Genomic DNA, 25,365 nt, shown 5'->3' on the forward strand with positions numbered 1-25,365 from the left:
CATGAATACTGATAGAGCTCTGAACATTCTCCACTCTCAAAGGTAATTATGGCCTCGGCACAGATGACTTGATTCGGTTAAATACCTTATAAAAATGGTAGCTCTCAGAAATTAATAAATACCTAGATACATATATCAAAATCCTTCTTGAAAGCCCTGCAAAACATGATTTTTTTTTCATTTTGACATGCTTTTGAGATATTAATGTAAGAAGTTGTACAAGTGATTTTTTCAAGATTTAATATTTATTATGAGAAAATGAAATAATTAGTTATGAGTTACCCTGTCTTTCAGAATGAAATGCTGAGGTTCATGTTAAGATAGCAACTGAATCCCATTTATTCACATTCACTTTGGTGATAAGTGCTATTTCTTCAAGAAACTTAAGTGGCTGCAAATCAATTAAAGACCCCTTCTACACTGCACTACATTCAGTTCAATTCCTACAGATGGAAGGAATTGAGAGAAGGTTTGTGGCAGCAGTCACTCAACAAAAGCACTCTTTTTTTCTATTTTTAATGACCTTAGTGGTGATACCATTTTTTCCTCCATAGTGATGAAGGCTGATAGTCTGCAACCCTGTGCAAGGAGATCTAGAAATGAAAACCTGTGTCATTTTAGTAGGAAGCATGCTTTTCAGCCTGCCTCCAAAGATAATCCAGATCACAAAGTTAATTGCGATCTCTGTGTACATTTCTAACGGATTCATAACAGCCTCCACATGCAAAATCGAAGGTCATACTTATGAGTGTTTGCAGAGGGACAAGTCTCGCTTTCCAACCTTGAACTGACAGTGATATTTTCATTAAATGACACTATTACTTTTCTACCTTTGGTCTCAGTCAAATCTGTTAGTAAAATCTGCTTGAAACCTTCCTTCACCAGGGCTTGTTTTATCTTCAGTGAAAGGACATCAGAAAATGTAGCTGAGGAGGTTACAGTAGGCTGTCGTAGAAGTGTAAGCCACCTTAGCAAGGTCTGTGATGGAGGAACAACAGTGTGTGGTGCCCAGTAGTGCCAGTGCTGAAACTGATAGGAACTAAAAAGAAGACTTGGTCTTAATAATCAGGGAGGAAAGTGTGCTTTGAGAGTGAAGCAATCTTGATGCTGGAAGCTGTTTGAAATTTTGCTTGAATTAACTTAGGTTTATAAGAAAAGATGGTTGTGTAGCATGTAAAACTCTAGACAAGCCGTAGCTATAACAAGGGTAGCGATGAAGCAATAATGTTTTTAAAAGTCCAACTGATAAATGTTTACCTTAAAGTATATTTAAAGACGCAGGAGACTGAGCGCTGAAGAATCCCATGGGTTAACTTGAGGAGATTGTCAACTCTTTTCTCACAAATGTTCCTTTCCAGTCCCTGCGCGGGTGTCCATGACAATCACTCTGTAAGTTTAATGTAATTTATAAATAAAACATAACTCTGTGGAAGGCAAAAACTTCTATTTATTTCTTCTGGGTTTAGCCCATCTTTCAGCAGAGACTTCAAAGCACAGACAATTTTGTCAATACCAAGAAAGTTCCTTAGCAGGATGAAAGACAAGCCTACTTTTTAGGTAGCTGCTCCAGTGTTATCGGCCACGTCGTACTCTGCAGAGATTGCCCCAGCCTCAGTCTTCCTCATCTTCCCTCTCTGTGCATTAGTGGTTTTGGTGGTAGGGTTCTAGGGCCATTATGTATGGCACGTACAGTTCAAACTAAGACTGCAAATGGTTGTGGGGCCTTTTTATAAGCATGTATGTTTTTAACTTAACTGTATGTTTATTAAGACCCAAGGAAGGAGAGCTAATCGCACGTGCTGTCCAGTGTGCAAACATGGGCACAAAGAAAATTATTTTCTCCAAACTGCTGAGTGCTTTTTCTACTCATCATCACCAAGAGTAACCTAGGCCCTTATTTACATTCAGTGTGGCAGTAAAATTGATACACTAAAAAGATTATATAAACTGATCTTGTTTTAAGATTCAGAGCTTCCAAATGAAGCATACATAAACTTTCCTAATTTAATCCTCGGGTCACAGAATATATAGTTTTTCTCTTGTCAGTATCTTGTGCTTATAAAGGATAAATTAGCAAGCCAGACTTGTTTTTTAAGGGTCTCTAGCTGGACCTGTAGCTCAGCTTCAGTGCTAAACCCAGTCCCATAGCTCTCCTGTTTTTCCCAGGCCAAATTCTTTCTTCTCTCCTTGCCAGCTCTGGTTGGTGCTCAGCTGTGCTCTATTAGTTCCTGTGGGTTACTAACAGCATCCCAGCTGAGTCCAGTTAGCCTCACAGGACCTCACCTGCCTGCCTCTGTGCCTCCAAAGCAAGTTAATGTAACGCTTACACAATCGTGTCTGGGATTAACGTCAAGTCAAAGTTGTGTGTTTGCGCTGGTAGCCTGATTACTGGTCTAGCATTACAAGGTTTGAAACAAATAAGGCTCCACAAACTTCAGACAGTGAGGAGTGGCTTAGGTCAATCCAACACACAGCGTGCTGTCATCGAGATTCTTCTCCCGTAGAGAGGTTTTCTCTGTTTGGTAGGTAAGCACAGATGAGGATCAGCATCCTGCTTCAGCCTTTTGTCATGGGTACAAGTTGCTTGACTGCTTGCTGAGATGACTTTTCACATTGCTTTCTGTTTTTTCATGTAAGCGTGGCTCTTTTATGATCCAGCATGTGAGATGTGTACACAAAGATACAGTCTTCAGAGCGTCCAGTGTCTCATTATACTGAGACAGGCAGCTGCCATGTGAAATCGGGGGGTCTGGTCTCACAGACTGGACCCTCAGCAAAAGCGTGGGGAGTAATTACCCTCAGCATATGCCCTGTGCCTGATGGAGGCTTTGTTAAGTGAATAGTGTACGTAACTGTTAAAAAGGCTGTAAAGCAGTACAGTTGCTGTGCAATTAAATCTGAAGAATACTGGTTGTGTTGTTGCTGATAAAATGAAACCATTAGCAATGAATAAGCTATTATTCTTTCCCTGTGTTTCTCAGTGTTTTGAGGTAGGTCAGCGTGAAGCCCTCACCAGCAGTTCTTTCCAGGGCTTCTAATGCTTGGTGGTTTGGATCTGGTTACATTTTTAATGCCCTTCAAAAAGTACCATATAACCTTAGCTGCTCTCATGTGTACTGGCAGAAGTTTTCTTCCTTTTTAACTGGGATAGGCTAGCGCAAGGAGGATCACAGGGAGGGAGGAAGGAATTCCCCTTAGCTCTTGAAGAGCCAAAGAGGAGAGCTTGCTTTGGGCGCTCTTTGGGGGGACAGATTTTTCCCGTTCTGGTGGACCTTAGTAGATGGGACATAGAAATAGGTCCAGCTCAACTCCTAATGAGCAGTGGAGAGCTGTTGTGGCTTCAGTCCTAACACGCTATAGGAGTCTGCTGCTTACCTTCTCTACACAACTTACACTTGAGATTTCCAAAAAGGCTGCCTAGATGTATAGTGGGGAAGCCTTATAGCCATTTATAAGGAAATTATAATCTTGTTTTTAAAAACCTGTGGTTTCCTTTGACCTTTTACGCCTTGTCACGACTGAACAGTCCATGCAGAGTCCATAGAATGGAGAAGGTGGGTCTCTTTCAGAGCAGTCTCTAAAGCAGGCATGTGGTAGTCAGTTATTGCTTAGGCAAAGAGCTTCCAGGATGGTGGGGGACTGTGGTGGGTTGTTAGCTGGCAGCTCCCTCATTTGTTGTTCTCATTCCTTAGCTGTGTGAGTTTTGGGTCTTTTTTTTTTTTTTATAAACTCCTCCTCCCATCTGGCATCTCCTAATTATTTTCTATTACTAATCACTTCTACAGGAAACAGGCTGGACTGTTGAATTAAGAGCCCTATAAAAGGATAATTTTGTTATTTACAAGTTTCTTACCTCACTTAGACTTTATAACGTGACACTGTATAGCTGGTGATAATCACCTTGGGCTATGATTGTGCCTAATCTCATAAACTAGGCAGGGCCAGGTCTGGTCACTAGTCCAACGTGACAGTCCCAAGCTGTGGGACGTGAGGTTTGTAGCTCCTTTGGCTGTGAGCTAATATCTGATATGTCTTGTTTTACACCCTCTGCAACTCTGTAGCCTGCATAAATCTGTGCTGAGTCTGACTACCAGGGATTTTCTCCACTTCCCTCTGTCATTATTCAGATAAGCTCCTTTTTCTCCTTGCTGTTTGCAGAGGAGGGGTGTGGGTTTTATTTAGATGGGAGTGGGGAGAGCATTTTACATAGGTCACTGTTTACATGCTCACAAGTACAGATTCGTGCCATTTGACTTCTGTACAAAGATGGAAAGGACATGGAGCTGTGGCGGTCTGGTGTGTTGCCCCCCATTCGGTTAGGGAATGCCCTGATAGGCACGTCTGCTTCGCTAATAATTGCCCGTTCATAGGTGGTTGCCAAACCCTTAAGACCCACGAAAAGTGAAATGCTTGGTTCAGAAGTGGTAGCAGAAAGAGAAGTAGTTAGAGGTGCCTAAATGAAGTATTAGACTGTGAAAGAAAAAAGAACAACCATTTATCCTGCGGTTAATGCCACAGAAGCTGATCTGTTCTAGCCCTTGTTTCTTTCCTTTTAATCTTTCACAAGAAAAAAGATATTTTCAGATAAAACTTCTTATGCTTAGTTTTAGTCTCTACCTGAATGTTTTTCCTTTCTGAATTTGAACAAAGTAAGGAGAGCAGTTTTGTTACTAAGCTCAATAAACTGCTTGCTCTTATTACTTCAAGCCTGTCACACTCGTCAGCAGCGAAGACAGCAACTCTTGACAGTTTTGCAAAGTCTTCCTTTGATCATTAACTTTCAGAACACTAAACTTTTCCATATTTAACCTTTTTTCTGCGTGGCATCAGCAGTTAGAAACAGTGTTGCTTCTGGCATTACCTGTTCCTACAGTCCTAATGTTTAAGCAAGGTAAGAATCATCACTCTGAAAAATCTGATTCTCAGTTGATGAACAGTTGTTGCTCTAATCTTCATCGTACTAGTATTGATATTCCTCACATCCATACAACTTCCAAGGCAACTACAGAGTGATGTGTTTCTAGTAGTGACATTCAGATTACAATGCACCTAGACTATCTGGCTTCTTAGTGGGGATTATTCTTGCATTTGGTCAGAGCTAAAGCAGTTTGAAACAGTTTGCCTAAGGAACATCAGAGCTAGTATCCTGAAGTATAATGTCTTCTATTAAACTTTAGTCATACATGCATGTGATTTAGTAGTTTTTTTTAAGATTTCCAATTTGTGAATTAGCTTAGTAGCACTTAGAGGCAAGCAGCTTTTCCCCTTTTTACTGTGAAAATATGAAAGGCTATATTTTCAATTTCCATTTTGCATGTAATGGTGAAATATTTTTAAAACTCTGTGCTTTATATGATGTATCAAATAGTTTATTGGTTGAAGATTTCTGCTGATTTTACATTGCTGGAAAAGTCTTGAAGCATTTACCAAAGTTAATATGATAGTGAATTACACTTGCATTCAGGCATTTTCTGTGAATTGGCTGATGATTAGAGTAACAATGTGTTTAATACAAATGCACAAAAATTGCAAAAAGTATCGTGTGTTATGTTTCACAGAATTTGAAGTGCTCATTCTTTTAAGTGACAGCTTCTCATTCATTCCAGCCTTCAGATCCTTGCTAGCATTTGTCGCAGTGCTGCAGCCTGGTGCCTGGAAGCTGCCGATCACTTTTGTCACACACTGGAGTTGCTCAGCAAGTTGATAATGCTGAGAGCTTACTGGATAATTTTTCTTTTTTATGGGCCTTATGGGTTAATTCTCTTGGGCTGTTTTTATTGTTGAAAATTTAAACAACCTCAGTGTTAGAAATCTTGTGAGCAATGTCACTTAAAGTGCTGGTTGACGGTGGCAGTACGAATAAAAAATTGCCCTGTAAGATGAGATGAAAAACCTGACTAAGTAAGAAGAAAGCTGTTGTGCTAGATAAACATTTTGTTCATTGCCAATGATTTCGTTCATTGCCAAATGAATTTAAGAAATGGAACTATTCCTCAAACTTAGTATTTTAGCTTCGATGTGCCCTATACTCAAAATAAGAGTTTCTGTCCAAAGATCATATATGCCTCTGAAATCCCAAATGTAGATCTTTGAGTTACTGATTGGGACCTAGGACTAGTGTATTTGAACAGAAAGTAGACATCAACTAAACATTGTGTTGCAAGAAACTATAGACTTGCTGGGAGGGGAAAAAAAAAACAAACACACAAAACAAAAACCCCTAAAGTCCCTCTTGTATAACAGAAGTTGTATAACCTGTCCACATGCCAATGCCTGCTTCTCCCCCAAGAGGTAAATAATCTGCGTAGCCCAAATTTATGATGGGTATATGCATTGCCAGCCCCATTTTGCATAATTCAGAATGATTCCGTTTTCAGATCAAGACATTGTTTAAATTTGTTTCAAAGATGCTGGGTTTGACCATGTGAGACGATGGTTTCTTGAGTGCCTGTCTCAAGTAAGAATTTTTAACAGTTATAGCTTCCTCTAGGGAAATGGGATGGTTCCTGCCCTTACATGAAAATTTTCATGACAGAGGCATTTTAAAATGTTAATTAGGAAGCTAAGAGGGAATAAATAGGAAAGATGAACCATATGTGACAAAGGAGAGATGAGAAAATTGGAATGCTGGTCAACAGAATGTAAAATGAGCCTTTTCTGAGAATGCAATCAGGGATTAGAAGATTTTATGGATGGCAATAAACTGGTAATTTGATAATAACTGATAATTTTACTTTGGGAGCAGAGTATAATTCCACTGTCAATTCCACTCTGGTTTCATTCATTGCAGGTTTCAAACCAGTCCTGATTTAAATAGAGATTTATGCAAGGGTAGTGGGAGCCTACATGAGAGACTCGTTTGAAGGATGATCAGCCTACCTCATTTTCTTAATCTGCCTAATTGCATTGTACGACAAAAATGAACGTAGACCTTGACCCACAGCAGCGGTGCAGCTGTGCCCATGGACACATGTGCTCCTAGAGAACGGGTGATCGGAGTGTGCAAGGAGTCCCATTTTGTAATTTTTCTGCAGTGAGGTGGTCCATAAGCAGGTTTTCGCCATTATAAATTTTGCAAGAATGCTGACGTGTGCACGTCACAAGTCTGGTATTCCTTCAGGTTAAAAATTGTTTTCACCTTGATTAATGGGCTTGAATCAAGTGATAATTAAGGAAGGATTAGGAGACTTTGCACTCTTAGTCTTATTTATGCTAAATAAGTATGATTATGGACTGAAAGCATGTTGAAGAAAGAAACTGTGATAGCACGTGTATCATAGCAACATAGCTTATTAGGAAGAAGTGGATGGATTCAGAAGAGAGGACATGCCAAAGGAGCAGGTGTAGTCTGAAATACAAAGAGTGTTTAGAAATTAATGAGCTGCAGTTTTCAATTATAACATACATTGAATTACTCTAAATTGAATTACTGTGTAGAACAAAAAAAGGCTAATATTAGACACATAAGACTGCCAGGCAAGACTAATGTGAGATGACTGTTATACATCAGGTAAGAAAATATTAATGAGACTTAAAAAGAAATTTCCATACCACTTGCCTATGTTACACCAGTAGCCAAAGCTCCTATTCCATGAGGAATAAATGAAAAAAAAAAATCCTAATAAATATAAATAATAGAAAGACTTTGTGAATTACATGATTGTCATTATCTCTGAGTGTACGTATTTTTAGTTACAAAAAGATAGAGAGTTTTATTGTAAAAACTGCTTTTATCAATATGATTCTTAGATGGATATCATAAAGGAAGTGTTGTAAATTATTTATTTCATAAAGTTTGGCCACTGTCAACATTTCCTTGTAGGAAACAGGTAAGGTTCCTCATCCAAGGGTATAGTTAAAGCTTTTTGATGTGCCTTCTCTTTTTTTCCTTCTTTTTTTTTAATTTTTATTTTTCCTTTTATTTGAGGAAATTCTTAGATGATCAGACGAGAAATAAACTATCACCAGTCCCTTGTGGTTTCAGAAGATTAGTCTAACAGCCTGTTCTCTCTTACGATGCTTAAATGTAGTATATTAATAACGAAGACCATTTGCCAAGAGAGTAGCATTCATGCAGCTGCCAATTCGCATTACATTTTGACTGTTCTCACTCCTGTAGCCCACATTGTCTCGTGGCATTTATAAGTGACTTTTAAGGTCTTTTTGGAATACTGTCTGCCTCGACGTGTCGCAAATCAAGAGGCTTTTGCCAGAGTGACCCCTTGCTGCAACAAACATCAGTCATGCCTGGGTGGCGAGGGCAGAGCTCTCTGCATGCCAGGCAGGAGACACTCTGCAGACCAGGGAAGGGAAGAAAACGCGATGCTGTTAGCTGAAAGAAAGCGCTGACTAAAGGGGAGCGAGATGGAGAAGCTGCTGAGGAGCAGCCTCTGCATGTTGCTGGAGCATGAGGGTTGCTCTCTTGGGCCAACCTCCTTGCTCCATCGACTCTTCTTCCCACAGGTCTCATAGCTGCAAGACAGACCTCTTTAGCCCTGATTTAGCAATGCATAACAGTGCGATGTGAGTAGTGCTCCCACCTTTCCCCAGGACAGGAGTACCTGGCACAGGCGGCTGCTTTAACTCACGGTTTGGCTTCACCTCCATGGCCCAGGCTGCCAGCAGGAGGAGAGAAAGACAGGATGGACCAAAACCAAAGCTATGAAGAGCGGAAGGGTGGATGGAAGAGACTGAAAGCAAAGCTCTAAAGGACAGGCTTCATCTGGAGCATTTACTGGAGACAAATTCTGGTGTTTCACCATGCTTCTCTCCTTGCTCATGAACCGTCTTGCACACCTTGCCTGGGGAACAGCGATGCCGCCAGCCACCTGAGGCAGGGAAGTGGCATCTTTTTTGCTCTACCAGCTCCTAGTCCCCTTCTGTACTTCCGAAGTTTGGCTGGGGTTGGCCCCCTTTTAAGGCAGCTTATTTTCCCAAGGAAATAAAGGGTTCGTCGTAATGAGCTGCTGTAAAGCAAGGAGAGAACTGCTGAGGCTGATACCCCAACTGGAACTCATGGTCATGGGGAACTGCTTTCCTCAACGTTGTCAGAGTTACGAGTGAAAAGAGCTCGTTTCTGGGCTTTCTGGGTAGCTTTTATCATGGTGTTTGATTGACATATCCTGCCTCAGCGTCACGCAGCTTGGTAGCAGCTCTGCTTTTGTCATGCAGTCATATCTTGCCCCTTGTGAGCAGTCTGGTAGTCTCTGACTTTGAGGGAAGGGCTGGAACAGTTGGTCATTTTCACAGAGGCAGCCAGGGGCCGTGGGGATGTCCTGCATCGGTGTCTGTAGGGAAGAGCCCTGTGGCTTCAGCTGGCTCAGGATCAAACCAGGATGAGGCAGGAGCCCAGGAGGGGGGCAGGACTGCACTGTCTCACCCAGAACACCACCCCGTGAGGAAGCGTATTTTTATACAGCATAAATGAAGTCATAGCTATTGCTTGTAAAACCCAGCTTAGCACTGTTATTGATTGCAACATCCACGTCCCTGCCTGCACGCGTTCTCGCGTACCCCCACACACGTCCATGGTGCTATTTGTACCTACAGAGCGTGAAGGAAATCCCCAGAATTGCCCCCCCTTCTTCGGTGGACACAGCGGGCCAGCTGCTGACCTTGCTAAAAGCCAAGTCGCTTGATGTTAGCAAGGTCCTCCAGAACCAGAACAAAAGCAGAACTTCTTATACAGATGCTGTGAGATTTTTATTTTATTTTGCCATGACTAGGTCCGTGGTTATACACCAAAATAGCCCTCTTCCTAAGAAGAGAAGTGTGTTGCTTGCCACTAAAAAGTGCCATGCTTTTGTGCCACCATCCGGAACAGCAAACGTTAATTGTTTTTGTCTTGTCAGTCATTGGAAGAGAGGAACAGGCACAGTGGATGCTTTCTGCCAGTGGGTGGTTTCGACTTGCCACTTCCAAAGGTCCGTATCGGTAACTGCCAGGAGCAAATCTACAGCCTATCACAGCACTAGGAACAAAATCAGCCAGCTGACCTAGATCCCAATCAGCTGCGGTGACCAGTAGGTTATAGGACTAAAGCTACAGAAAAACAGCTTTTCTGTTGACTTCCCCTAAGATTTCTCTGCTTTTTTATGAGTACTCTCCCTTGTTATCAAAACAGGGGTACTTCAGGGTATTTCTGGTAAGCACGTCAGCGCAAACATAAAATCTTCCCGAATACTGCTAATACACTCTAATTGTATTCCACAATACAGTACCAAATGAACTCACTTTTTATGCAGTAATTTCTGGCAGCAGTATTGTGCAATATTTTTTCCATAATTTAAACTTTGGTTTCAATTATTTTTTTTTTTTTTTTTAATTTACCGATCATACTTTAAACCAAGCCAACACTTTAGGTGAATTTGTTCAATTAAGGTTTTAATTAAAACATTTTTTAAAAAACTTCTTTTTAAATTCTGTGTATGAAAATGTTCGTTACCTGCTGAGGAAATCACATACAGTTTTATCAGCAATAAAAATTCAGAAATATAGTTGTTTCTTTACATTTTGCAATAAATATTTCACTGGGGGAGCAGGGATGGGAAGGTCTGATTTAATTAGAAGCCAGTCCATTTGGAAAATTTTTTAATAAAAAAATAGAACTTTTCTCAGCAGTAAGTTTTCATCATTCAGCTATGTCTTAAACCCCAACTCCCCTGTCGGTAACTGTGGACTCAAAGCGGGGTTGTGTGCTGCCTGAGGATCTCAGCATGCTTTGGGTGTTGTGTGAGCCTGATGCTGTCCTCGTGCCAGGTCAATGTGGCTCTGCTGGAATGGCAGCAGGAGAAGTCTTACCCTGGTGGCTCAGACCGCGTGATGGTCCTTGCCATCCAGCTCCTGAAACGTCAGCTTTCAGGTTGAACTTTCTTTAAGTAGCATTCCAATGGTTCATACTGTCCATCCGTGGGCAGAGGCTATGCCTGGCAGCAGCATGTCTGCAAGAGAAGGAAATGAAAAAAGCTTATCACCCATTTTAAAGAAAAAGTAAAATTTTGGGCTCCCCTTCCCCCCTTGGAACAATTCTGTGAAAGATGTGACTGGGAAAATTATATTTAGCATGGAACAAGCCTCCACTGAGAACTGCATTGAGGAAATTGGGCTCAGTTTCACAATCTGACTGATTAGCTTTTGGAAATCGTGTACTGAGCCCATAAAATACACTCATAAAGTGTTCAGGCAAGGAAAGATTTTGTGAGCATATACATGTGGGTAAATGAGCTATACAATGAAACAGAACATGACAAAATATACAGTGGCTAACCACATAGCAACCCAAATATCTTGTTTCTTGAGATATATACAATAAGGCATCATCTTTGATTTTGAAAAAAATGCATGCAATGTAACTGCTAGTTATAATTATTAATAAAATACATTCCTTAGAAGGAAGGGATCATATTATATATGAAGTCTGAAACAATAAAGGCGTATTTAGTCATAACAACATGAAAATACCATATGAGAATGAAAAGCCTGCAGTGCATTCCGGAGACTGAAGAAAACACGATACTGTGTTTGAGAGAGGAGCCAGGTGGTCGTGAAACTAAACACTACATCGTACTGGAAATGCACGTGGGCTTCAGGAGGTCTAATCAAGTCTAATCTGGGCATTTTAGGACTTGTGAGCTTAACCTAACTCTTGAATTTTCTGTTTTGTTGTGTTTGTTTTTTTCTTCCTAAGTGGTTTTAGTTTATAACTCGACAAATGGGAAATGCATCAATTTGACTTTTTAGAAAGAGAATTTGTCCAAATGTTGACTGAATTGTGGGACTGCATTAGACTTACATAATGTGTCTTTCAGAGAGTGACTAATTGGAATTTACTGCAAGCCATGGATGACTTTAAAATCAATTCTGTGGAGTCTTCATAAGACTTACTGATTGTGAGATTAGTACCAGAAAATATGCATATATTATCCAGCCAACACTGAGAGCAAATAGTGCTCAAGAGCACAGCTGTTTCTCCCACACCCTGAAGGACTACTCCAGGGGGAAGTAAGGAAAGTGGGGTCCCAGCAGGATCTAGACTGAATCACTGTTATGGTTGAGGCTTTAGAAAAATGAGAACATTTGAAATAGCAGGTAACAGTCTTTTTTATGGTTTTTTTTTTTCCTTTGGTCCATATGTACAATGTAGAACCTCTAAACAGATGTCTTGGTTTAAAGGTTGTAGTGTTGCTGGGTTTAGTTTTTAGTGCTCATTTAAGTCACTAAAACATACAGGACTGAGGGGCTGCTCTGGTTGCATGCTCTGCTCAGAGGCTGCTCGGCTATTACTTCCAGTCATGCCATTTTCAGTTCACCTCAATCCTGTGAAATCACGTCCTTAAATTAAATTTTAAAAAGACAGCCCTGCAGTTTCCTTCCTCCTGGAGTCTGCACAGCATATTGTTCCCTATGCATGCAATGATTGCAAATGTCCGTCACAAACAATTAATAAAAAAAAAAAAAAATTAGACTTTACTTAGAAAAGTGGAAGGGAGACAACTTTTCTCCTCAGATTTCTACCTCTTTTTCATCCAGTATGTAGCAGAGAGTATCTAGTAACTGTCTCCATTAAGGTAGACTTCAGACTGGGAAAGTTATAGAGATAACTGTTGGGCAATGAAAGGGCTGTGGAAAGGAGACTTTGCTGGCGGGTGGGAGTGCAGGAGCCACTGGTGGAGAGCAGGCATTGAATCGGGAGCCAGACAAGGTTGTAAGGAGAAGAGCAGGACCTGCGGGCTGGGAACAGAGATGGCACAGAGCGTGGGGAGCAGGAGAGCGCATTGGGAGAGGACAGCTTCCTGCAGGGCTGGAGCTGAACCCCTAGGTCCCTGACTCCGTACCTTTGCTCTCAGGGATGGTGACTCATCTCTGCAGTGATGAGGGCGACGTGCAGACAGTGGCTTGCTCTCTCTCACTTTATTATCTTACATACTGGTAAGCTAAAGATCTGGACCTGCCCGAAGACCCAAACTGTGGTCAGGAAGGTGTGTACAACAGAAGTTTCATTCTCCGTTTTGGTTTTCAAAATAAAGGAAGTGGGCTGTGTTAAGAAGTGCACTAGCTTGCAGTGCCAAACTCCCAAAGTTAGGCAATAGCAGAAGAATGAGTGTGTGCATTATTGAATTACGTCATCTGAAAGCAGTTGTATGAATTTTAATTACAACACTACCTTATGTTGGGGAAATATATGTAAGAAATAGATAACATATTGTTCATAATTTTTCAGTTGGTAGCTTTATGGCTTTAACTTTCTTTCAGTCGAGGTTTCTGGTATGCACAACAGTGCACGTAGCACGTGTGATGGGCTGTAAGTGTAGGTGAGCCCAGTATTCCTATGTTTGTAAACAGCAGAAAATGCTTTGCACTGAACAATGGGAAGCTGATTTATGTGAAACCAATAAGCAGTCTGAGTTAGAATACTGTAAAGCAAAGTAATGTTAGAATTAAAATTCATAATCTTATAACTGGTTTCTAGATTATAACACGTTTTCATAATCACAGCCATGAGATAGGACCTTTCCCTGTTGGGTAGTTTTGCTTACCTTTTTATTGGCATCCTTAAGATTTAATTTTCCAGGATCCAGAGATTGGTTTCTACTAATGTGACTCTGAAGTGCAATGGAAAATAAATTGGTTCTTCAGAATTAGGAAAAAGGAAGCTGACAATTAAGGACTAAGTATGCCAAAAAACAAACATACGCTCTACCAATGATTGAAAGGAAAATTCAGAATGCTCTATCTTGCTTCTTAAGTGGAATTATACAAATAATAAGGGTTAATTTGGATAGTAAATGTACTCTTGAAAATCACTGGGTTATTTATTTCCAACGAATTCAATTTTTGAAGAGTTTATTTCCTAATATGAAGTTTTGGTGATTTATTTTTTTCTCCTTTAAAAAATGAGAGGATTTTGGGGTTCCAAGGAAGTGCGTAACAAACCTGTGTTTCCAGAACTCCACAATTTGCTTCCTGAGCCTGTTGTCGCTCAAAGCTGTTTGGAGAGGATGACTCCTCTGGGGCAGGTTTAGGTACACCTTGTTCCATGAGGACTTTTAGCTGATGTAGTCCTTGGGAATGGCACTGTGGAGTGGCTTTAGCTAGAAAGCAGGGAGAGAATGAGCTCAAAAGCCTGTCTGCTTTCTCCTCCCCTGGGTCCCTACTATTCTTATACATCATGCAGATGAGTGGGTCAGGTTTTGCCATCTCTTACCAGCCTCCTGATTGTACTGAAACCAGGAACTGAGCCAGATACTCCTAAGGCCCCTGGATGAGCCACTAATGCCCAGCAGCTTCATCCTGTATAATCTATAGCCGATCTTCAGATTATTAGCTATTAACTTGCATTGCAGATTAGTGGTTGGTGAAGCACATATGCTGATCCTTCATCTCTGCAACCTGACCCTGTGCTGAAACCCAGCTGATTTTTAAAACGTGTGGAGAAGGTACTGGTGGCCATGCAAGGGAACAGAGGAGGAGGGGCTCACAGTGAGCATTACTCTCAGCTGTATTGGCAGGATCGAGCTAAATGGTAACACTGTGCTCCAGCTGCAAAACACCAATTCCACCCAGAAGACTGCGACAAACTGTGCTAGTCTTTGGTTGTTACTGAGTCATGAGAGATAAAAATACCTTTGCTGCAGAAGGGAGAGCGGTTGTGGTGCTGCAGCCAGTGGCAAGGGGAGGGCGGGCTCCGCTGTGGCTAGCTGCACTGGCAGGCTGTGCACAAGGAGAGGTCCTCTGGCGCCCTGATGTCGGGATGGTGGTCAGCCCCATGCTGCAAATCGCTGCCATAGTAAGCCAGACCAAAGGTCTGGTTTTGCCATCTCTGACAAAGGCTGTTCACGAATGCTTGGAGAGCACTAGGAGAGAAAGGGCAGGAGCTGAGCGGCCATCGTGGTGTCCCCTCCCCACCGTCAGCCTGCAGCTGAAGAGAGCCTCCCTGAGCTGGGCTGCCCCAGGGAGCAGCTCCAGGTTGACATGGCATGGTCTGCCCTAGTCGTGTGTGAGCCCATCATGCTTGGACTCTGCTGCGTCCTGTGGCAACACTTTAATGATGCCAATGTGAAATACTCTTTCATTTGGCTTGGAACTGGATCGTCCTGTGCACGTTGCATTGTCAGTTGCATCAGTCCAAACAGCAGATTTCAGTCTGATTTAGGACTCTGTGTCATTCACCTGCTGTTAACGTTCATAAATCCCTAATGAGGGGCACCACAGCCATTCAGGGTTTAGATGCTTGGTGGAGGGGGTGGTGTGGTGAACTTTTAGGTAGTGTTTGCGGTCACGTCACTACTAGAAGAGGCTGACAACACGATGTGAGTTTGACGGGCCTCTTTTTATACGAAAGGCATTGAAAAATACAACTTTAAAAGAAAAGCGATGAGCATCAGCGGTACGTTAACTGCTGCCAGCCTTACCTCCTGCTGCCCAGCCCAGCTCAGACGCGGGGGTCGGGGAGAGCCGCTTTCTGCCCCGTCCCCTGGGGCTGCCGTTCCCCGTGCGCATCCGGGGGTGCCCTGACACCCCCCGCACCCCCAAAGGGCGAGATGCCATTTTGTAGCGGTGCGTGACTCACCCCTCGCCGGTACTTCTCCCGCAGCCAGCCGCGGCGGCGGCGAAAGGAGCGGCGGTGCCCGCCTCGCCGGGGCTCCATTGGCTGCGGCCGCCGGGGGGCCGCGGGGCCGCCCCCGCCCGGCCCCCGCCCCGGGGGCGGTGCCGTTCCGCGCCGCGTCGCTCGGCGCGGTGCAGCGCGGCGCAGCGTCGCTCCCCGACGCGGGCAGCGGGGCGGGAGGCGGGTGCTGAGGGGAGCGTCCCCGCGCCCCCGCTGCTGATGGAGGGAGAGGCTGCGGGCTGCGCCCTCCCGCCGCTGGCTGCCGCCCCTGCCCCTGTCCCTGCCCCTGTCCCTGCCCGTGCCCGTGCCCGTGCCGGCCGCCCACCGGCAGGCCCGAGCCCCCGCGCCCGCAGCGGAGAGGAGCCCGGCTCGCTGAGTTAGCCGCCCGGTGAACAAGTGCCCTGCCATGGCCGCGCCGCCCTCCCGAGCCGTTTAGGTTCCCGACATGGTCCTTTTCGGTTTTTCACATCGGGTCTGAGGCAGACGGGGCGCAGGTCGGTGCGGGGGGGCCGTAGCTCCCTGCCGTCAGCTCCAAAATGCCGTCCAAAGAGTCCTGGTCAGGGCACAGAGCGAATAGGTCTGCGGTGCACAACTCGAAGCAGGAGAGCCGGCAGCAAGATTTGTTGATAGCGGCCTTGGGAATGAAACTGGGTACTCAGAAGTCGTCTGTGACAATCTGGCAACCTCTTAAACTCTTTGCTTATTCGCAGTTGACATCGCTTGTCAGAAGAGCAACTCTGAAAGAAAACGAACATGTTCCAAAATACGAGAAGATTCATAACTTCAAGGTAAGAAATTATGCTACTTTTTGCTTTTGAAGGCACAGGGGCTATGGTTTTCATTTTAAAATGGGTCCGGTATTGCAAGGAAATAATATATATGTAGTCTGTGACTTTCTGGGAACTTAAATCTCATTGTCAGTTAAATCGTTCAGACGTCTTCAGAACATATCAGCAGAAGAATGAGGATTTTGTTGTTGACTGCTTGCGTGCATGCGTTTGTTTCGATAATATTTGCCATATCTAGGTTATCTCTTTCGTTTAGAATTGTTTTATACCAAGAGAGATGCTAAAGGTGAGAAAAACCGACAAAAGTTTTCGTTCCATTCAAACGAATGTGGTTCAGTTTTACTTGTGGTGATATGATGCCAAAAAATCTTTTAGATCTGTGATTAGAGGATTAAACTGATCTTATCTCAGTTTGTTGCTGGTAAATAGCTTTGGAGGTAAGAAGCATGTTCTACTGCATCTGGATCAAGCAGATGGTCTGCGTTTCCCTTAGTTTCTGGCTTTTCTCCTGTATTAATGAATTGAGCGTGTTGAAGGCAGCATGGCTTATACCATGGGGCTGTTGGAGCTGCTGGCATTAGCAACTACCCTGTGTTTTAATAAAACGTACTTGGTCTTCTATGTAGCTTCTAATTGTCGTTTTCATTATTTTAAATAAATGACACTCTTCGGTAAGCGAGACAAATGTCAATACAACATATGCATGTTTTGTGTCTGTATCTGTAGTAAGTGTCCGGGAAGGATTAAGTAATTTAACCTTTTGGTGGTCAAATGCATTGGATAATAGGCAGTCTTTATTTGTAAGCCTCTGAGTGAAATGATGTTATACTGAATTCCTGTGGATGACGGTACAAACTTCATATGTAGTACCTGAAGCCCAGATTTTATCTTTAATGTGTGTTTTTTTCACCTGTGTAGCTTTTGCTCGTATTTATTTTAGGAATAGGGGAAATCATTAATATAATAGAGGCATCTGATGATATAGGCATCTGTTAATTGTCTCCTATTTTCAGTTTTGATTTCAGTCACACACATGTGCGTGTACAAATGTACACTTGTGCACATACATGTATTTACCTATTATCCATCTGATTTTATTTAAAACACCTTCTGACTTTTGAGTTTGGTTAATCACTAAAATTGGAAACTTTATACAACCGGGATGTTTTGTTTGACTTGAATTCTTCAGTAAAGGCACGAATTTGAAAACCAGGTACAAAGCGTTATGTAAAAAAGTGTTTAACATGAACGCTGGGTATAACATAATCGTGCTGGCTGTCAGTTAAATGCAGGGTGTTATTTCACAGGCTCCTGAGGTGTCCTAGAGATCTGAAATGTCTTGCAACTTACATTTGTTCCTTAGAGTTTGAAGATAATTCTTGCAGATGCCAGCAGATAGCAGTTTTCCATGTGCTACGGTGTATGTAGGATAATGCGTATTTAATTTTGCACGCATCTGTACTCCTTAGTTGCTTTCCTTTTAACAGTCTGAAACACATCTGTTTTGAAAATGTTCCAATAACCTGATTTTCATTCATTTGGGTTTGTTTATTTGTTTTTCTTCCAGAAACTGTTTCTGGAAAGTTTGGAGGCTGTGAGTTTTCCAGTCTTTTTTCAAAAACAAACTGTGTCTGATCCAAGGTATAGCTACAGCACAAACTTTCCACGCAGATTGTTTTCTTTGTAATAGCTGTGCTGTAGATCCTTTATACACACAGTTGCCAGAAGAATATATCTTGAGAAGTAACTGTTTTCTCAAGTCAGTGAAATAGAATCACCTTACACAGGTAATTTCTGCTATAAAAAAGTAGAAGGAAACAAACGTTGTACCCCTTAAGGGGTGCGCAGCAACCAACCTACCCACTGAAGGAATGCTGCTGGCGTTCATGAGCTCTAAATGTGGCCACTGTCCCGTTTTTTTAAAAAATAACCATAAGCCCTTCATAATTATTGCGTTATGGATCTGAAATGAATGGCCGTCGTTAGCTCCTGTGCTTCTCTCCTTTCTCATTCCTTGCATCTGTCACATTTTTCTTCTTGCATGTACAGACGTCATCATTTAAAATGTCTGCAGAAGCCTCCTAGGTTGCCTGCCAAGCAGCAAATGTGCCACCCATGTGGGAAGGAAGGAAACGTCAGTCCCACAGTCTTGGAGGTAGACTTGTGAAACAAAACAAGAAAAACCAACCCAGAAATGGAATAAATTTATATAGTTCAGCTAGGCAACGGTGACCGCTGTCCCCAGAGGCTCCACCAGCTAAAAGGAGGACCCGCGCTGCTGCGTACCTCTGTGGCTACTCTCCTCTTCCTTACACAGAGCACAAGACAGCAGACAGGGACCCCTGACCCTTTCCCAGCTGCTTCTTTGGTCAGACACATCGCGTCACAGAAATTAAGGGGTTTCTGGAATCCTTTTGTACTGGAACTACTGTTACATCCCAGCAGAGGGAGGAGAAGTGGTGAATCCTTAATGTACAGCAGCTAGCCCTGTTGTCTTGAACGAGAGAAGAAGACAGCAGCAGCCACTCCAGAGGCGGGTTGGGGTTAGCAAATGCCCAAGAGGCTTGGCCACGGGTTAGGAGACCTTGATTCTCCCTCTGCCCCTGCACCTTCTGTGCCTGTGGGGTGGGTAGATGGGGACACAGGTGGAGTTTGGACCCTCAGACTGTTGCCTCCAGCAAAGCTCGAGTAGAGGAACGTGATGGCAGAGGAGCAGTGCAGTGATGGTCCTCGCAGGAGTGCAGATGCCTAGGGAGCAGGTGAACACAAAAGCTGCTTTTAACTCTTAAATCATCAAGAGGTCTCCTGAATAAATCTGTTAATCCATGTTTTGCTCCAAGGGTTGTTTGAAAGAAGAACGTGAAGACATTTCTGCTAGGAGTGCTGACACGGCTGGGTTTTTAAAAGGTTTTAATGTTATTTAAATCTGCTGGAATGTGAGTTGTCTCCTGCCTGAAGTGAGCAGGCGGGCTGACAAGGAGCTCTGTGGGCAGAGCTGGCCGGTAATGATCTCCAGCTCCATTAATACTCTCCTGGCTGGGGAGGTCTGGTCTCTCATGAGCACATCTCAAATGCAAATATGGAGTGTCTGAATTCTCTTAAATTAATCTCTGTAAGTAAAGAAAGGGACAATGATTTATAAATGTCAGATCTGACTGAGTTTTTAATGGCTGTTCCTCAGGATGAGAGCTAGGTATTAAAGATTTTTTTTCAAGCGTATTTGAGCTTTTTCTAATTTATAAAAAGTTTTCAGTTAATATTTCCGTGTTCTCTTTAAATCTAATATAAAAGATTAATTTTCTATTAATTCAAATATATCAGCTAAAAGAGATCTACGTTGTTTGACACAGCATTTTGTTTACTTCTAATGGTGTAATGGGATTTGAAAGTGAGCTAGGACTGAGTGTGACTTGATTGGGTCTGTCTATTTGCATATTTGATTTCTTTTGCTCTCCCTCCATCACATCTGAAATCCAGCACACCGGATGAGGTCTCTTGTAAAATGAATCATCAGATCAAACCAGGACAGTCACTTCATCATCCTCAAAATTTCAGCCTTACCTTCTTTCACAGAAAGGCTTTTCCTCTCTTTCATTTGCTTACCCATTATGGGGAAGAAATCTCCCTGTGTGTCTATATGGACATGTGTGTGCCATGGGTATCAAGTTGGTTCTTCTACCCAATGTAGATCAACAACAGTATCTTCTATTTGGAAGCTCTGAGAGATCTGTGGAGATCTGTGAAGTGCTGACAAGGAGCATAGCTGAAGCCAGTGGTGTTATTTTCTTACAAAAAGAAGCTTTATCACAGGGGAAGGTTCTGTAACATTTCATAGAAGTGGACAGAGTAGATTTATATCAAACCATTCCCATAAATTTATTCTACAGATGGACCCTACCAATAAGAATGCTTTTTTTCTGTCCCTGATAAATCTCGTATTTGCTTATCTTGTCCCCAAAATGCAGCAACTGTGATAGCTTGTAAATTAAAATATAGTGTCTTACCTAGCTGATCTCTGATCCATTCGATAATTTTAAGGGGAGGAAGCAGCTGGGCACCTCCTGGGCAGGCAGGTGCATGAGGAGCTTCAGGCAACAACAGGAACCTCAACCTTGATGGGAAAAGGGGCCTGTGGCAAGGTGCCGTGTGGATTGAAATATTCCATGTTGGTTATTGAGAGGAGGACCAAGGGGGGACCTCTGGGTTGGGATGTGTGAGGTGGGGCTTCAGGCCAAAGGGCTTACACAGCAGGGGAATTCCAGTTGGATTTAAGGTTACTCCATCTTCTCTCGCCAGTGAGGCATTTTTTAGTAGGGTGCTGAACACAGGATTCCCCTTGCTTAGTCCTCTGGACTTTCCCTCTCTGTGTCTCCTGATCTCTCCATCCCCACCCCTACATCCCATAGTTTTGTGCTGTTAAAAATAAGATACACCTGACGAGATACCTTCTGCTCTGAGTCTGTCCCTACCTGATGTGGAGCATCTTCTGCGCTGAGCAGAATTGGGCACTGAGCTCGCTCCTTTGCCTGCTGTTCGTGTGAGGTTGGAGAAAACAGTACAACTATGCTTGGAAAATGTTAATGACAAAGAGGGTAGTCACGGAAGAGGAGCGTTAGCTGGGAGTTATGGCTTGATAGCTTAAAAGGCAGAGGAAAGGGAAAATCTCCTGGGCAGGAAAACTTGTTAGTCAGTGCAATAACCTCCCCATCACTTGGCAAATTGAAAATAAGCCTGGACAACCTTAAAGATCTTCAGTCCCCTCCAGCTTTTGTGACTCATGGGCCCCCGGGGAGTTTTTAGCTCCCTTGGCTGGTTACAGGGTACGTGTCCTTCAGACACCTCTGGCTCCTGATGGCTCGAGCGGGCGTAGCACTCTGCAGGTGTTTCGGAACTGCCAGTAGTCCGAGGCGTAAAACCGCTCTTCTGCCTAGATTAGTGCTGTGGTGCTTCACTGAAGCAAGAAGGTGTCTGTGCCTGTCAGAGCTGGACTGAGATCTGTGTTTCCATGCATCATTTTCCCTAGGATATTGTCTCATTTCTCTTTTGCTTTTCACAAAATAGATACGTCTCCACAAGACTATTTTTTGCTGTCCTTCTGTGCAGTATTTGGTACTGTCATACTGTTTCTTAGTCACTGTCTCACTGATGCCTGAGACGGCGCAGTCAATTAATTGTAATAAATAACGATTGCAAGGCTGCTTGGTGAATCAGTGAACGTTCAGAACATAATTCCCTTTCAAGCCAATACTTCTTCCAGAGAGCAGAGATGTTTTTCCACAGTTGCTTCGGCCAAGTCAGCAGAGATGCTCATGAGTCTTGTTTGTTGAGGTTCCTCATCTCCCTCCTCAACTGAAGCATCACCCTGGCTTTCCCTTTGAGGGTGACCCGTTTGAAAGGCCAAACTGGGAGCTCCAGAGCAGAGACAACATACTTTTCCAGAAATAACTGGCTATAGAATATAGCCTTAAACAGGCACAAAAAGTGAAGGCTCAAGGGAGGACCGGTCTCAGCTGGAAAGGCTTTGCCAGTGTAGACAGACTCAAGCATCACTTTAATGGAGAGAGCGCTGGTTTTAACAAGAGTTACTCTGCCAGTGATATTTGTACTGCTTCTTTTAAACAAATAAGCTGGCTTGGCCCTGGCCCAGATTTTACCGTTGTGATTGCATCTGTGGAGGTGTTTTGCTAGTGTAGAAAGTCATAGCAAATCGTTTCTGTGCCAAATCGTATTATTCTAACGAGCTGCTCAGCAAAGCCGAACCTAAACACTGGGAACGGGGAGATAGAACGTGCAGAAGAAAGGCTTTGAAAAGACCAGAAACTGTAACAGACTCTTACTATATTAAGCAGAGCCATTTTTCTGTGACTTCTAACATGAACTCGTTTCTATTTCTGATCTTCTGAAAACTGGGGCAGTTGCCGATTTGGGGTAAATTGGTCTAGCTCTGCTGAAAAGAGGATGCTGATTTTTTTAAATTAGGTATGGACGTGGCACTGAACGTATTTTCAAAACGTCCTTTAGTGAGTCACTGTGCTCAAATGAATATTCAGAAAGAGCTGGGTGCCTCCTGCACAGTCCCCAGGGAGAGCGTCTGCACGTTCTCACGGATAAGAAAACCTCAGGAAATTTGATGTTTCTTTTAGACTCCTAGTACTTGAGGGGGAAAAAAATGTTCAAAGGCAGGGAGAACAAAACTGGAGAAAAACTTCCACTAAACTTCTGAGATCTCATCAAGTCTATGGTGTTGCTTCTGAAACTCATAGTGTATTATAAGACAGCAAGCCGGAAGAGCTTTTAGGTGTTGATAGATTTTAGTCTCCTAAGGTATTTATTTAATGTTACTTTTGCTTTTTTGGAAAAGGAAGGGCCAAGTAGCACAATATTTTTTAACTCTTTCTGGTTTCTTAGCACTAGTCCCTGAATTCAAGCTTTGTCTCTGTGTAAAAAAAAAAAAAAAAAAAAAAAAAAAAAAAGTCTTTTTTTTCTGAATTCTTAATTTATTGAAGCTGTAATTCCTTCCCACCACACCAGTAGTCTTATTAGTCCCCAGGTGTGGATACTGTGAGTCTTCCGTGTGCACAGCCCCAAGAACGAACCAGCTCATGTCTATGGTGAAGCTGGGAAGCTCTACTGGGGAGGACTGGGAGTTTGCCTCAAGGAGCATGTAGCGCATGTCGTGCTCTGTCATCATCAACAGCGTTTCCTTCAAATTAGCTTTACCATCATTGCAAAAACATTTCTTCAGGCATCTCTTAGAGTTTTATAGTCTATTTACATCATTAAATGTATGATATTTACATCATTACATATAGTGTGTGTAGTATATATCTATATACAATTTTAATTCTAAGGATTTTGTTCAGTTTTCACCTCTAGTTTCAGAATTTTTTGCATGGACACAGATGTCAAGTAACTTGAGCCTGGAATAAAATGGTCAATGTTCCAGTTTCTAGATACCAATTTAAAGAAAATCTGCTATTCCATCCTGAAGGAAGGGAGGCCGTTGTCATTGAATTTACAAGCCAAAAAAGCCAACAACCTGCTACTCTCCAGGTTTTCACTTTGGCTGTCATAGAGCACGACCTAACCGCAATTTCCAGTTGTTCCCATCTCTGCTGACATGGTCAGTGCAAACCAGAAAGTAAACAAGACATGACAGTGCTTCTGGCTACAAGTGGGTGAGGACCTGGAGGAAGGTTCGCCTGCTCAACGTTCATGTCAGTGTTCCCACTGGCGATAACGCCGCTATTTATATTCCACGCTCTGAACCACGCAGAGTTCAGCCAGCATCTCTCCTCTCCAGCGCTGCTGGACAAAGTGGTTGGGGTGGTCCCGGACTGGCTCCCCACGTTAACACCCCAGCTGGCCTAGGCAAAGTCAGCCCTCGGTTTGGAGAATGTACGTTCCAATGGTCTCAGTTACTGTCATTTCTGCTACACCTTCACACAAAAGCGATTATCTTGCAGATGCAGCTCTGCCGTGTGGGTTGTCATGGCAGTCTTTTCGCTTCTCAGATTACTCAGCAGCAGCAGTGTTTGCCTCACAGGAGGAATATCATGTACTGGAATATTGGGAGTGCTTGAGACCCTTGTTTTAGAGGCAGTACCTAATCATCGTAATGTATGCAAGGATTAAATTAAAACATTGCCCAAACTGATAGTTGAGTCAATTGACTTTCTCACTGATGTCTCTTCTGTACCCTTCACATCCAGGCAATCTCTGCCTGGACCAGGGATGGATGAAAAGGGTATGCCTGTTGGGTGCTGGCATGGGTACGCTCAGTGCCTGATAAAATCAACTGTGACAGGGAAGACAGACATTAATAATACAGGCTGAGCTCATCGTTTTGATTGAGACTTACAATGTCTCCCTTATCCAATTAAAAGCTTGGTATAGTCCCAACAGGCAGAATTGAGTTGATGAAATTGCAGACCAGCTAGGACCACTGAGCTGACAGCCTTCATCAGCAGTGTCCCATCATCCTTGGGAAATCATTGGAAATACAGTATAGCCAGCAGAACTGTACCTTTGGAGTGTCAGGCAGTACGAATGCTGGATGTGTGCCATTTATTCAGTCCCCGGTCGGCTTGGTCTCCTCCCCAAGCACCAACAAAGCTTCTACCCAGAGAGTAGGACTCTGGTAGCCTGAGAGGGTAGATCAGCAATGTTTTTTCCATCCTTGTATTTTGTCCCAACACAGATGGTAACACCTGGATTTTCCAAAACTCGTTATTCACATCGGCAGTTCAGCATGGAGGGCCGTGGAAGAGGCTACACTGCTCTGTACGGGGCCGGGGTCCTGATGGAGCAGATGTTCAGGGAGACCATGGCAGCAGCCCCTCAACAAAGGGCGGCTTTTTTGTATTCTGTCACAAAGGCTTTTGTTTTCTGTGTTCGGTGCTGATTTTGCATAACCATCGTTTGCCAGATCCAGCCCTGCTTTCTTCCCAGCAGCAGCTTTGCTAAATCTCTGCCGATCCATCGTGTTCTCCCATATCATGTTCGCACAGCGCTTTCCTGATATTTCCTCGTTCTCTTCCTCCCTGCCTTGACAAGTGGTATAATGTAAGTCTCCCAGTTACGAATACTAATTATCTGCTGGCTCATTCTTGTTTTTCAGATAGTGATCAAGGCTAGCTGAACAACTGCCTAGTAAAAAACAAAAGCATGAAAAATAAGTGGAGTTACGAGATACATGGGTAGCTAACTTCAACAGTGACCTTTATAGAGCCTGAGGAATAATGGTGGGAGATCTGCTGGAGGAGTTCACAGTCGTGGTATAATCTGTTGTCAGAGCCACTGGATCATTTTGTATTTGGTTCTCCTAAAACTTTGTCTCTTTTTCTAAAAATACTTTAATTAAATGCAAAACAAAAATAAATTAAATTCTGTAACACCTATAGTTATTATTCACAGGAGTTAAGCTATCTTTCCCTGTGTATAAGAAAATGTCTTTCAAGCCTAAGCAAAAAA

General features: G+C 43.0%; 1 protein-coding gene across 1 annotated transcript in view; it reads left to right on the plus strand.

Moving 5' to 3' along the window:
* The window catches only part of CHN1 (chimerin 1), a 104,743-nt gene that overhangs the window by 58,445 nt on the left and 20,933 nt on the right, over positions 1–25,365 (plus strand). Inside the window, exon 7 of the mRNA XM_086615459.1 lies at positions 16,315–16,392. Coding sequence (XP_086471585.1) covers positions 16,315–16,392 — 78 coding nt within the window. The remainder of the gene's footprint in view (positions 1–16,314; positions 16,393–25,365) is intronic.

This window comes from Tauraco erythrolophus, chromosome 8 (genome assembly GCF_009769465.1).
Source record: "Tauraco erythrolophus isolate bTauEry1 chromosome 8, bTauEry1.pri, whole genome shotgun sequence".
Classification (NCBI taxonomy): domain Eukaryota; kingdom Metazoa; phylum Chordata; class Aves; order Musophagiformes; family Musophagidae; genus Tauraco; species Tauraco erythrolophus.